This window comes from Anoplolepis gracilipes, chromosome 4, assembly GCF_047496725.1.
Source record: "Anoplolepis gracilipes chromosome 4, ASM4749672v1, whole genome shotgun sequence".
Lineage (NCBI taxonomy): Eukaryota > Metazoa > Arthropoda > Insecta > Hymenoptera > Formicidae > Anoplolepis > Anoplolepis gracilipes.
The window spans coordinates 4407468-4422980 of record NC_132973.1 but is presented as its reverse complement, the minus strand read 5'-3'; the positions used below and the strand labels follow the sequence as shown (position 1 = coordinate 4422980).

Sequence of the window (15513 nt, the reverse complement as noted above, 5' to 3'; positions counted from 1 at the left end):
AAAAATAAAATTACGTAGGTATATTGCTATAAATCTTACAAAATATCATAAACAATCATATCAGATACTATATAACTTCTTTTCAAATATTTTTCTCCTCCAAAACTCAGTTTATATTACAGATTTTAATTACAGATTAACATTAATATCTAAACTTGAAATTTTTAAAAAATCAACAGGTAAATAGTGCAAAAAAAGTAATATTTATATATTTAAAATACAGATATCTTTGTTTCATGAGCAACCGCGACGCGATTGCACGTGACGTATGAATTTTCTATGTATTCAACAGGTGATCGTCGCGGCATGATTTTCGAAAACTTACGAAATCGCTTGAATACACATTTTCAACTAGCGGAATCCCCCTAGCTGTGGCAAAATCTCATTGGTTGTCGCGCGGTCGCCATGTGAAACGGCCTTATTGCGACGCTTGCTCGTCCGGTGACGCATCGCCGAACGCGGCCGAGCGTAGCCGAGGACCGCCGAAGGTCGCCGAAGGTAGTCGAGCAAGCGCAAGCGGCGCTCGGCGGCGATTGGCCGATCAGTGTCATCTCAGGCGGGCATGCGCGTGTATGCGATTTCAAGTTGACGCTTCAACGTCACCCGAACACGCTCGTTGAACGACGCGCGGTGCATCCCGCTGATCAACTTAGTGATTCGAGGAGATCGAAAAGCAGGATACGCTGTCCGCACGCGGAGGGAGAAGGTACGATTTCGCGTCGAAACTTGTGTTCGAATACTCGCGCGTGTTCACCGTGTTATGACGAAATTTCGGTGGAATTCTGCTAGCGGTTTAACAGTGTTGTGTTCGCCAGGTGTTGCCAGGTGTTACCAGGTGAATGTGCGAGCGTTCGCGTCGCTTTACCTTCCCGCGGGGGGTTAGCGAAGAAGAAATTGTAGCGGTGACGAGGCGTGCGGTATCTCGCGTGAATCTTTCCCGCGAGACTCTCTCTGTACGAAGTTTACGTAATGCGTTTGATTAACACTGCAAACTTCGCGCGTGTTTGACGAATGCGTCGCGTGCGAGAAGACGCGAATTAAATTCGATCGGGGAATATCTCGTCGATCAGGCGACGATCGAAGGCTGCCGAGACGAGGATGGTGAACGGAGATCGAAGGTGAATAAGAAGGACGGGGAAGATCTCGGTCGATAGATCCCTCCCGTTCCTGCGGATTCTCACGAACGTGGGAGAACGAAGGAAGAAGAAGGAGGGGAAAACACGAGAGCGACGACGACGACGAAAACGCGCGTCGCATCGCTCTGCGAGGAATGCACTCGTCGCGGTGCAAACGGATCCACGAGAACTGTTTTTTTTTTTTTTTTTTTTTTTTTTCAAAAAACTGCAGACAAGTTAACTCGGCAAAGGGACGATAGAAGGGGCGAGAGTCAGAAAAAACGAAATTATGGATAGTGCGGCGGAATTTTTGTTGTGTTGTACAGTGCGTTTCTTCTGATTGCGCCTTCTTTCTTTACGAGAGGCTCACGAGTCCTTTCCGGAAAGTGCGAGAAAAAGACAGTGGCCGAGACACACATACATTTCGACCAGAGAGTACCACGCGAGATGCGAGACGCGAAAGACGCGAGCGTACGTGAAACGAAGACGCGCCGCGACTCGCCGCGATTGGCATAAGCTCCTTCCGGAGCTTCTTACGAGCGAAGGAACCAGGCGACGTTAGTGAAGAAAGAGGAACGAAAAGAGGAGAGGGACGGCGGTGAGGTGAGGTCAACGGCGCGCAACGGTGAGGTGAGAGGATGGAGCGGCGACCGGCGGCGACCTCCGCGAGGACGCGCGGCCTCCTCACCGGTCTTTGCCTCGTCTGGATCATCGGCAGCATCTGTGCCACCGGTAAGTCTCGATCGTGATCATAGATCTTTAAGTCGCGCATTTTTTTAAACTACTGAGTTTGAGAGATACGATTTCAGTAGGATTTTAAAAGGTCTTTGAACGAGGGATGTGAATTTAAAAATATGCGGCGATCGCGAACGATTGTTACACGTTGTGTCTTTCGAACGTCGTCAATGATGATTATTGGAAAATTTTGATAGACAAACGACGATGTGAAATATTATTTTATGACGCTATCCTGGAAAATTTCTGTGAAAATTGAAATAAAATAATTTTTGGAGAAACGGGAAAAAGGGAGAAAAAAAGCAGATGCAGAATCGATAGATACACTGGTTCTCGCATCAAATATCTGTGTTAATAATTTTTTCTTTCTCTCTCTTTCTTTCTTGCTCTATGTATCATCCGCTTTGAGAGATTCTCAAGTGCTACGCGTGATAGTACTAAATAAAACCGATGACTAATAAAAATTATTTCACAATCAAACATCAAATATATGATATGATACAAATAAAAATTACAAGATATTAATTACAAAACAATAATAAGACAATAAAAAAAGAAACAATTTTTAAAGAAACTTTTAATTCAAATAATTACATTAAATACAGTTTACTTGGAAACTATTTACTCAGCAAAAATAATTTAAATAATAATGTAATCAAAATTTTTTATATTATATAATTCAATAAAATATTTAAAAAAATATTTATCAGAATATTATTAGCAAATATTTTTAAAAAATTAAGCATTTTTTATAATATTGTATTAAATAAAATAATTATAATATTGTTATATATTAAAATAATATGATTTAATTTATAAATGACCTACTTATTTATGAAGGAAATAATACATTCATTGAAAAAAGTTAATTTATTTACAAGAAAAGATAATCCAGCTTATGTAAATAGATAAATAGCTATATAAATGTCGCACGTGACTCGTGCGGTGATTACTTCTCAATAAACGTCATTAGAAACCCTCAATGAACCAACACGTTGAGGGAAAATCTGCGAAATCTCCCCTAGAACGGTCCAGTGTGGCGTAGGAGCGACCCTAATTGAGATTTATTACGACGTTAATCCGAAGCAATTGTGCGAACGAAGTTAAACCGTTGACCTCTCGTCTCGATTGCCGGGGAGGATGCCTGTGAGCACGTGCCGCACGAGGACAATTCCAAATTAACCCCTTCATTTTTCACGTTTTATCTCACGTTTAAAAGTGTAAAAAGTATATAAATATGCGCATAATAAAAATTAAATATATACAAAATTTATTTCCGCTATGTTGTAGATTTGTAGATGGAACGTGGTATTTGAATAATTAATTTGAACTTGAATTAATTAAGAATTAATAAAAAATAATAAAATGAACTTAAGTAAAATAGTAAAATATATAAAATTTGACGAGTTCAAAGAAGACAAACAACAGCTTTTATTACTGTTTATGATAAATATGGTTTTACATCAAATTTTTGTCTTTGACGTTTTAAGTTGTTCAAACAGCCGAATTTTTTAGACAATTGAAATTCGATTAGACAATTTTATCATTGATTAAACTGCTCGAAGATTGTCGAAAATTACTACTTCAAATTGTCGAAAATTCAAAAAGTGCTCGCATCCTTCAGGTTTTCTAGAGATACATACAAAAATAAAAGACAAGAAAAAAACCAATCTCGCTCTTTATTTCGCTTCTAGCAACTCTGTCATAAAATAAGGACAGACCACCATTGATTAAATTTCCTTCAAACAACGCCAAGCATTGATTCTGGTCATCCAACAGATAAAGGGTGATAAGAGCGACAGAAGAGCTTCGTTCTTTACCGCCGAATCGCGCATATTCTATTTTTTCTGTCTCAAAGACGGAATATTCTTGTCCTCTAGACCGTTTTGTGTTATGATAACCGCAAAAAATCGCAAAATAACTGTCTGATCTGGTGGGATTTATAGCAGGTAGCTCTAAATATATACGCGTATCATATGTAACAAAACTGTGATAAGATTCTATATTAAAAGACGTTGAGAAATATTTTTATAATAGAATAATATAAAATAATATTAATATTAATATTAAAAAATAATTATAATCATTAATTATGGTGTTATTATAATTATAATAATTATAAATATTAATATTAAAATATTTATTAAATGTATTACAAATTATTATATTATATTATCTAGTGAACTTGGCTGAAAAAAGTAAAAGCTTATTTACATTATGCACAAATATACATATAAAAGGAAGTACATTCAGTAACTTGCGAGTAAAAGTCAGAATGTAGAAAACCGGTAGTGGTAAAAGCTATTGCCGGTAATGGTACCGTACGTGTATACTACGAAAGGTATCTATCACTGGCGTCAGCTCGTCCAACGTACAATAGAGGACAAGGGTCTTTACCTGATCCTCGACACAAGTTCCCTCTCCCAGCCCCCTCTCGCTCTCCTTACCTGTAGGAAAGTCCTCCATCTTTCTATAGTCTTCTACTCACTGTATCGAACGCGAGTACCTTTCTTCTGCTAGATAAAGCTATTGAGCGCAAAGCTTGAAGAGAACAAATTCTCTGCATTAGCTGTTCGTAAAACGTGACGAATTTCATAAAAAATTCAAACGGTAAAAAAAAAAAAAAAAAAAAATACAAACTTGAAGTCATCATTCTTAAAAAAAGTTTTGAAGCTCATCATTCTTATCGCAGTTTTTAATTACATATTGCATATTTTTTATAACGCATTTTCGTAAACCTTCAACAAGATGATTTTTAACACCATTATCGCATAACATATTTTGTGCAATTCATGTAGTCCTTTATCATTAAAAATTACAAAGAATATGTATTTTATATTCAATTTTATGTTAAGACATTGAGTATATTGTATAAATATATATATTTCTATTTATATTCAATGTTTTAATATAATATTTAATATGAAATACATATTTTTTGTAATATTTAATAATAAAGAAATGAAAATATTATATAAGAGAAAATGCTTATCTTATTGTTAGAAGAGTTATTCTAGTTTTTTAGTACATTTTTAAATCTAGCACTTGAAGCTTGAAAGACTCTGCGTTTTTCCTTTGATTGAATGAAAAACATTAGAAAATATATATAACACAAAAAAATTCATTTTAGAGAAAGTTGCATTAAAAGATTTTAAAAATATTTTCTTTACTTGGAATTTTAAACAAAATTGTCTAGAAAATCAGGGAATTTTTTACAAGATTTGAGTAATAGACACCTTGTTCAAACTAAAATTTTATCAAAGTAAAGTCTACTTGAGATTAATCGAACAAAAAACAATGTTTTTTGGCATCTATATATTGAGTCTTCTAAAGGTTAGTTTTTTTTTTAATTTTTTAAACGCTCTGTACGTGTGTTTTGGCATTTTTGTAAAAGAAAAATCAACTTAAGGAACGAGTTTAAAGTATTCGTGGGTTGAAATAAAGTGCCTTCAGTGAGGGACACCTTTTATAATACTTTTATTGCAACGCCATTCGACGCAACGTAGCCGACAGCACGATAACGATTTCTGTGAGTCGCAGTGACAGACAAAAACTCGACAGGCGGCGGGGATCGTTCGCGGCCTTTACCGGTATCAAGCGGCCTTAGGCCGTTATCCTCTCAGACCCTCAGCCGCCGTTCTCGAGCGACCGGATGTGCCGATCGTCCGTTTTGCTCTTACCTCTCTATCTTTACCAAGTCATCTTCATTATCGTTATCATCTCCCTGTCCTAGTCGTTTTTGATATCTTTCTTTTTCTCGCATATCTTTCTCACTTTTCTTCTTCCTGTCCTTTTTGCCGATTCGAGTACATACTCGAGTAATTTTATTAGAACATGAGAATATAAACGAGCAGTAAAAAGTACCAAGTGCGCATGTATTTTCATAGAAATATTTAATTTTTCTTTATTATTAAAAGGAAAAATATTAATATATTAGTAAACATGAGTATTTTGTATTTTGCGTTTTGTATATCTTTTTGGTATTTTAGTTTTTCTATTTGTTTTGTTTGTATGAGTAACGAACATGACGTAGTTTTTATAATTGGTATAGTTCGTTCTAGTCCTTTGTAGGGTTTTTTATAGTTATGGCGCTAATGTAAAGTAAACGTTGTAAAATAGGGATTTTAAATAGAGGATATATAAGTAAACATAAACAAGAACGGTATGGATGGATGAGTGAGGATAGGAAAGATTATGTAAACCAAGTCTTTTTTTGGCAAAAGTTGAAATAAATTTATATTATTATTATAAAAGGAAAAATATTTTGCCAGTTTTTCCAAAGATATTCGATAGAAAAGACGTCGCAGGAAGCTGTAAAAGATAAAAAAAAAGGATCATAAAAGAGGAAAAAAATTTCAGGCGCAAACCGGAAGACCTTTGAATTCCTGATCGACCGTTTTGTTTCCCGTCGTTCACGGCATCGAATTCTTCATCGGGGGGGCCTATCCGTCGGCTTCTCGAAGGAGAGACGAAACATTCGGAATGTCAGGAAGGAGAGGGAGGAGAGAGAGAGAGAGAGAGAGAGAGAGAGAGAGAGAGACAGCGCTCGCTCTCAGAGCGACCGCTATTGTCTCGACCTCGTTACCGTAGTCGCGGCAACGACAAAAAGCGTCGGGCCCCAAGTCCGCGATACCGTGTGTGTGTGTGTCTTCTCGTAATTCCCATTATTATTCGCCATGGAAACTCGTCGACGCGAAGCGACGCCACGGAACGCGGCGTAGCCGGTGCACATGAGGCCACTGACCGTCCCCCCGGCAAGGCTTTCTCGTCTTTCATGGCTTCTTCTCTTCGTCCTCTCTTCTCTCTTCTTCATCTTCTTCCGTAGCTTCTTCTCGATTTTATTTCCTCAGCTCAACCGCACCGCGTCATAAATAGGAACTTCTTACTACAGTACGTACAGTAGACAAGCTCCGTATATTTGTTTCTGTACCTACTTCGCCATTTATTCGCAACGATTTCTCACAACTATTTAATTTTGATTAAAATCTAATTGCAGTTTGAATTTACCAACGAAATTCTCGAGTGCCTCGCAAATTGTTTTCTGGTCGCTCGCCAATCTTAGATACCTGCAATTCCAATGCCGCATCGATTACCTCAGAACGCGCGGTAATCACGTTCCCAGCAAATTACCTGTGCGGGGACAGGGGAGATTCGCTTCTTTCTCGTTTTCCTTTTATATTCGTGTTGTCAAAAAAATTATATTAATATTTTGTATCTTTTCTTTATTTATTTATTTATTTATTTTTTTTTTTTTATTTAGACACTGTGGATGAATAATATAATAATTAAAATATAATTCATAGAAAAGAGAGAAAAATCGTAGATGCGAGATGAATACGATAAATTTCCATCATCATGAAGAATGGAGCAACATCACGCTTTCCGTCTCGCGATAAAACGTAATATCTTGGTGGAGAACGCGCAATGGAAAGAATTGCGAAATGCGCGACATATGCGTTTCTGTCACGCCCAGGAGTAGGCAAATTATACGGCTGTCGTTATTCACATTATTCCCAGCGTGAATCGTAGCGAGTGCATTCTCGCTTTAGGATTCTCGTCGCGGGTTTTTTTTTCATCTAATGCATTTTATTTCTTCCGCGTTTCCTTTGTTCCGCTGCTGACCACGCATCGCGGAAGACTCGCCGGTGGAAAGTGAAAATATCGGTGAACGCGCACGTTGCACACGTGTGTCTCTCGACGGTTTGCATTTTGCGTAACGCTGGCTCAAGGTCTATATCGGTAACGGAAATTCTCGCTCACCTGAGCACGAGCGCGAAAGGACATTACAGACGTAACTTAAAGCCTATCTATGTATTCCGATATATCCCGCATTCTTCGCACAATTAATCACCGATCATTACATCACGTTTCGAGTTGCAACGGATGACGTTTCTCGAGATGCGCGAACGAAGTCATTTTTGTCTCGAGAGATGACTGCATATTGTTATTAATAGTTTCTGCGGTTTACATAGGTGAATCTTTCATCGCATGGTTTTACATTTTGCACTTTGAATCGCGAATAGTACCTGAATAAAATATCACAGAGCGTTTTTCGAGAGTAAATCTTACAAAGATGGATATAAAATCATCTCGCGTAAACAAATTTACGAGGATGCTGCATCGAGTTGATCTTCAGGTTCGCACGATTCCTTTCTTCTCTTCAATTTCCTCCGCGTCTCACCCTTTGTTCACGTCTCATCCTGACCGCGATTTCCTGTTTCGTGTGAGAGGAATTAACGTCGATCTGTGTCTAAATCGTTCGCGATCTCCGGCGAGTCGTCCCTTCGGGCGATTTTCTACGTCCTTTCGCGAGACGAGTTTCCTTCGTGGCGAGAACGAGATCTGAAGGAAGAAGAGGGCGAGAGACGAAGGACGTCACGCAAAAGAAAAGATTGTGAGAAAGAAATTGCTCTGCACGCTCCTCGGAACACCATCTGACCTAAACACGAGTCTACATTGTAATTCTAAGAATTTTCGTTTTGTTAATTAATTTATTTATTTTGAATTAATATTTCAATATTTTAGATAGTACATAATAGAAAATAATTGCCTAAGTAACGTGACATAATATTAAATCTATTTCAAAGACGACTTATAATTTACGAATCGTAAATAATAATAATTAATTTTAATTATATTTAGTTTAATTAAATTATTTTTAATAATAATAATAATTTACGACTTACGACACAAAATACAAGATAGAATTCCATTTACGAGATTAGCATTGTATTTAATTTTACATGTCATATATAATATACGGAAAGCGTTTGAAGAAGTAAATTACACAATAATATAAAATTACAAATAAATTGTTTTGAAAGAATCGTCGATTATTTAAACTCGCTTGAAAACAATACAATATAAATCAGTAAAACGCACAGAATGTCTTACTAACAATAAGAGAGAATAATTTATTTTTAATACAACTTATATATAACATATAAATATATTTTGCAAAAAATTATGCATATTAAGGACATTTTGATACTGCAATTTCATTTGTTATGTCGCAATGGAACATAAAAATAAAAAACCGCACAGCAGGTGAAGTATAATTCTCGTAGACGCGTTTTTACTCCTCGTTGTTTTGCGTTCACGCAATGCCCAGTCACGATGACAGGGTAAAGCAGGATTTCTTCAAGGTCGTAAAATGAGCCACGCACAGAAAAAAAAAAAAACGGTCCGCATAATACATACTCCGCCACTTATATCGCCGCGTGTAGAGTCTGTCCGGCTGCACGCGTGCATTCGGCGCACGTACGCCAGAAATAAAGTTACTGGGTCTTGTTACATGAATCGTTTTCAAGATACACGCACCATGTATAAAAACTGTTTCAATTCAATACATTTTATTTTAGCTATTTACATTTGTCGTTGATTGAACACAAATAACTGAAAATCTCTTATATTGTTAATTAAGCATTTAGGAAAAATAATTTAGAGTGTCTACTCTTTAAAAAAAAATAAGGAAAATCTGGACTTCTCAGGAATTCATTGCGTCTGAAAAAATTATGGAATTTTTATAAAATTTTATTGAGACTCAGAGAATTTAAAGAAAAATTCTCTCTGATAATTTTGCTATTATATTGTAAACAGTCGACAATTCATCGATAAGCCAAATTGTGAATTTGTATTTAAAATATGTTGTAAATATATATCATCCATCTCTCACTTTATATATTCAATGTCTTAACAAAATTGAATATGCAATATATATTCTCTATTGTAATTTTTAGTAATATAAAAATGAAAAAAACGTTATGCAAGTAAAAAATGTTTATTTTATGAAAACTATCTATTTTAATTTTTGCCAGTATATTTGTAAATTTAGCACTTAAATGACTCTGTGTTTTTGTTTCATATGAATGAAAAGCATTAGAAAACACATACAATAAAAAATTTATTTTAGAAAGTTGCACTAAAAATTTTTTTCTCTCTGTCTGAAATTTTAAACAAAAATACTTAAAAAATTAGGAAATTTTCAGGAATTTTTTAAATAAGATTTAAATAGCTAACCTAACCCTGATAATTAGGATCTATGTCGTTTCATTGTTTTTATCCTCTATTTTATCATCTAAACAGAGATGACGGGAAAAGAAAAATCTATCCGTACCATCGATTGTAACATTTTTATCTCCGTAACTGCAAAAAGGGACGCCGCGCCGGTCAGAATCATTATTAGCGCATTGTATATCCATTAGGGCGCGTTAAAGGACCACCCTTCAGAGAACATCCTTGCATCCCTGTGCGCATCACACTTGTGCTGCATAAAAGTATTGAACCCCCGTTTACGTACAATCCCGCGGCGCACATGTCTCGACACAGCTGCCCTGTTCGTTTTGTTCCAGATTGTTCACTGAACTTCGAGTGCATTCCTCCCCCATCCTGTCTATCCTTTCACGCGTGCATAACAAGATCGAGGGAATGCACCCGCGCCGAAAACTTTACGGTGCAGCGCGTCGCGGGGTTGTACTTTGCGACGTAAATTTTAAGCCAAGTGTGATTTTAACGCGCGCATGATTAACACGTGGAAGGATCTGTTGCACTCGCGCGTGATGTCTTCAATCGAAAATCTTTGGGACAATGATTTTCTTTCCTTCAGATATACGATAAAGAAAAAATATTTATTGTAAACATATGAACGGACACGAAATTAACAATCTACCATCATGTTTCAATAATATTGATTTTCTCACGGAAACTTAAGAAAGAAATTTTGCAAACATGCATATACACAGTTGGAAAATTTGTATTAAAAACACAAATCGTATGTCCCAAGTGCTCCACAGAAATTTTTCTATTAATTTAACATGTTAAGCATATGTTAAATAATAACAATAATACAATATTATGTTACATTTTAACATAAAAATAAATGTAAATTTCATAATTGGATATAATTTTTGTGTGAAAATTTAACGAGAAAATAATGTTAAAGTAACATATGTTACATATATTACTTTAACATTATTATAATGTTTATGTAACATAGTCACTCTTATATTATAGAATAAAGTCAACACTTTTTTCTGTAAATTTTGACAGATAAATTCTGTCACTAATAATTCGAAACATATTTATAGTGTAAAATTAAAAATACGCACACATTGTGTTATTTTTATATTCTTTTTCAGTTACTTTAATAATATAACAGTTGACTTGAATTAACAGAACAGCAATATGTTAAATTAACAAGTAAATGTGTTAAATTTGAACATAAAAATTTTAACTAGGACAATTTTTAACAAAAAAACACAAATTTTCCTGTGTAATAAAATAAATAAAAAAAAATATTTTAAAATAATAAAAATAGTAACAAACGCAAAATATTGGCAATAAATAAATAAACAAAAGATTACAAGAGGATTGAATTAAAATGGAAAAGGAGAGATATAAAAAATTGAATAATCAGGATGTATGATACGGGTGAACAAATGGATTCCATCTATGGGAATGTATCTCTGGTGGGAATCTGCGTGTGCTAATTCGGAGTTACACCTCGTTGAACAAGCGGTTTTTAAACGCTCGGCCGGCACCGTTGTTACGATAACAGGCCCGATAAAACAGGCCCAGCGCGATACTTGCATACGAGCGACTTCTCTTGCAATTTCTCGCAACGATGCGCCTTTAACTATTAATCACCGTAATCGCCGACATACGGATGGGAGAATGTCAAACGTGTAGAAGGGAACCGAAGGTGTATACTTATGAAGGAATAGATATTAATGTCTTTCGATTGCACAGGTTACTTCAAAAACAAGGTACTGAAGAGAACAATTGTTTCTTTTCTTTTTTTTTTCCTACATTCGATCGAACGAGATTACGAAATGTTTCTGAGAAACGTCGGTGAATTTTTTTTTATTTATGCATTGTTTTCTTTCCTTGAATATATTAGCCGAATAAAACATAAATGAAAATGATAGTTTGTGTGTAATGAGATATTTTACTGTTTATATATTAGATGATATATATCTATATATATATATACACACACAAGCCACATGTGTATCGGTTTCTATCACGTTATCTTTCATAAATAGGGTGCTGAGAAGACAAGTCATCCGTTCAGGATTGAAATAAGCGGCTAGACGATCGCAGAGGAAAAAAATTCACGGATTGGAAAATCCCTTCGACGGTTCGTTAAAGTTAACCGCATTCCCCGACGCGGGTTATTTACGCTCAATAGAGCGAGCTTAAACTAACTCAATTTTCGCCTTTTTATGAGGTCCGAACGTGCGTCGACCCCGCTGACAACACGTGGCAGCAATTTCGTATGAGTTTACGTGCTCCAGCTTGCGTCCGATACCATATGTGATCCGGACTGCACGTTTTAGTGAGTGCACTTTATCAGCGAATAGTTATTTTAGATAAACCATTAAAAAAGGTCTCTTTCTTTAGTGGGCTCTGACTCATATCAATTCGGGCTATCATTCGATTATCAGAGTTAATTCAACATTTTAATCTGATAGATATATATGTTATATATAAAATATCGATTTTATATCCATGATTTTCAAGTAATTTTAGAAAACAAAATATATTGATGAATATTATGACGTTTTTTTATATTTATATTAATACGAATGAGATAAATTTTATATTTGCATATTTATTATTATATGCGAACTTTTTAATCCACAGAATATAATAAAAAATAAATCTTTTAATATAAATAGAAGATATTTTAATATGTTTCTAAAATTATTATAAATTAAATTTCTATTTGTATCTATTTGATTTTTATATAATTATATGTATACTAATTATTAATTTATTCTATTAAAAAATTTATATTCTTATTAAAATGTTAAAAATGCTATTTATTTCTCAATTAAAATACGTTTTTGGATAAATCTCTTAAAACAAATTTATAAAATTATTTTACAAGAAAATTGAAGAAAATCTTTTTACCTAAAAAAAAAAAAATCTAAAGAAAAGAGAAAGGATTAGGTAAGACGTGTAATGGATAACGCAATATTTTATTTGAACAAGACTTTCAAAAATTGAGGTATTAGAGTGTCTTTGGGATAAATAAACGCGTGTGCACGTAGCGAAAATATTTTCCCCGTCAACGTTTTAAATGACTTTCGTTCCCAAGGTGCAGCTTGAGATGCAATGCATCAATCAAAGCGGCTTCCGCACCCTTATGCGCGCAATCTCGGCGAAATCTCGCGCGATTTTTTTCGCACTGCGAAACCCCATAAGCCTTTCACGCGATGCAACAAAGGAACTAACCGCAACCAGTCTCGAAGGCTACGATTGTCCTAATTTCCCGACAACGACAGGCAACAATGGTGCAATGAGAATTTCGTAAACGATACGCATGGCGGATGCCACAAGTCAGAACTTGGCATAATTTATGGCGGTTTACGGTATTTAAGGAAAAGTTAGCCGGAAATATTTCAAGTATTATATGTCGTTTTACGAAATGTTTTCATATATCTCTTATTATTATTGTATTTCGAAAACTGTGCGTGGAAATATATATAAGAGGAAACTTGCGCAAGGTTAATTGAACGCGGGGTCACGGCCTCGCCTTCTGCAAGTCCCAGTGTTCTCTCTAAATTCCAATCCCGACCGTGAAACTCGCTCGCTTTGCTTCTGGTTTATTGGCGGACAGCCAAATATCCGTGGTAACGTGTCTCAACTGCCACCGACTTTTCGTACACAAGCTAGTTGAACACATTATATTGAACGATATCTCGTAGATAGACGCAAAAATAACGGGTGTCCCGAAAAAAAATATGTGAATCAGCTTATTACAGCCAAATTACAGCCCGTTATCAACTTAATCACAATTAAATCGAAATTTTTTTAATAGGATGTTAATTTCACAAAGACAACCTGTTCCTTGTAAGAAACATTCACTCCAAATTTGACAAGAAATAATTATTATATATATTGTTTGCTTGAATGCAACTATGTACACTTTATATGTAAATTGTATTCGGAAAGTTTCAGGAGAGAAGGAAAGTTCATCGCATGTTACGTCGTTTAAATCGATTAAACCGTCTGTCACTTGAGCAAATGACAGTTGATTAGGGTAATTCAAGGATCGCAAATCTACCTTAATTTGCAGTGGTAATTACATTTTTTTACATTCACGCATTGCCATTCTCTCATTTACATTTTGACAGAACACGCGAGGGTAATTTTAATATCGATTTAACAGGAAGGTGATTTTAACAAAAAGTTTCCTTTTATGTTACACGTTAAATTTTACATTGACTCAAGTTTTTTTATTCCTTAAAAGCAGAAAAAAAATATATTACGATGCTCAGAAAATTCGTTTTGCAAAAAATTTACTTATTATTTATTTCACAAATACTTGTACATATCATGTAATTTGGAAATTACCTTCAAATTAAAGTTTGACTTTTACACAATGATATTTATTATTATTATATGTGAACTTTTTAATCCACAGAATAATAAAAAATAAAAAATAAATTTTTTAATATAAATAGAAGATATTTTAATATGTTTCTTATTTACTTTATGCAAAATGATCGCAAAAATGATATTCAGAAGTTAGAAAATGAAAAGCAAGTTTCTGGCAGAATTCCTTCCAGGGAGAAGTGGTACCGGAGAAAAACATCTGCAATGTGGCGCGTCCTAGAAGAACTAGAGGTTGACCACCTGCAGACTGCAGTGAAGAGGGAGTTATGCACCTCTCCCACCCTTCAGCTGCAATATAGCTGAGGCTGCGTGCAGTAAGACGCAATGCGCAACATTTTGCGGTGCTGCCCCGGTGCTTTACCCCTTACCAATAAGCTGCCGGATAACCCCCGTTCAAATTCGAGCGCGCGAGCTGCACCTCCGAAATTATTTTGCCCAATTTTACGCAATACACTCGATTTCTAAACTCTCTCTTTCTATGCATATATTTTGTTGCGCTCCAGTTGCGCGCTGAAAAATTTCATGCAAAACTCATCTCTTATTATATAATACTTGATTTATCATCATTGTTATTATATAATATTTAATCTATAAATATATTTTATATAACTATCAGCATATTTTGTTGCACTTTAATTATACATTAAAAAATCATTCACGAATAATTTCCTGCATTAAAATATAATATAACAAAATTGTAATAATATACAAAATATAAGATATAATTATATCTTGGAGATGAATATATAAAAATAAAGGAATATTTTATTTTTACAATTTTTTTATCTTTATTTTTATAATCTATAAAATATTCAATTTATTTTTATATATTTATTTTTTAATTTTTTATATACTATTTAATTTACAATATATTTTTTATTTTCAAGTATATTTAAATTATTTCCAACAAGCATCTATACAAAATTCCATTTCCCTGCTAACAATAAACAGAACATGCTTCGTTTCTCTCTCGCAAGGATATCATTTGTCATACGCGTCCTTCGCAATGCATTGTCAGCAACCAAATTCTACCAACTTGGTCGTTTAAAAGATGAATGGACCGAGAATTCTGGGTCGCGAACGTGAAAGAAGAATTTCTTCATTTACTAGACAACTAAAGCCTTTCGTTCGCGAACCGTGTCCACGCCCCTCTGTAAACGTGCCACCCCGTTTTACCCTTGACAGCTGCGTCGCTTAAAATAGGGGTTTCTTTAGCGGTCTCGATCTGTATGTATACGTGGATATGAACATATGTTCGACG

The 15513-nt window shown here is 35.0% G+C and overlaps 1 protein-coding gene across 2 annotated transcripts in view; it reads left to right on the top strand.

Annotated features, from left to right (window-relative positions):
- Positions 1-550: 550 nt before the first annotated feature.
- Sdk (sidekick cell adhesion molecule) overlaps positions 551-15513 on the top strand; it is a 37830-nt gene continuing 22867 nt past the window's right edge. For both annotated transcript variants that reach the window (XM_072891385.1, XM_072891384.1), the window contains exon 1: positions 551-1847. In XM_072891385.1, coding sequence (XP_072747486.1) covers positions 1754-1847 — 94 coding nt within the window. In that variant the 5' untranslated portion in view covers positions 551-1753. The remainder of the gene's footprint in view (positions 1848-15513) is intronic.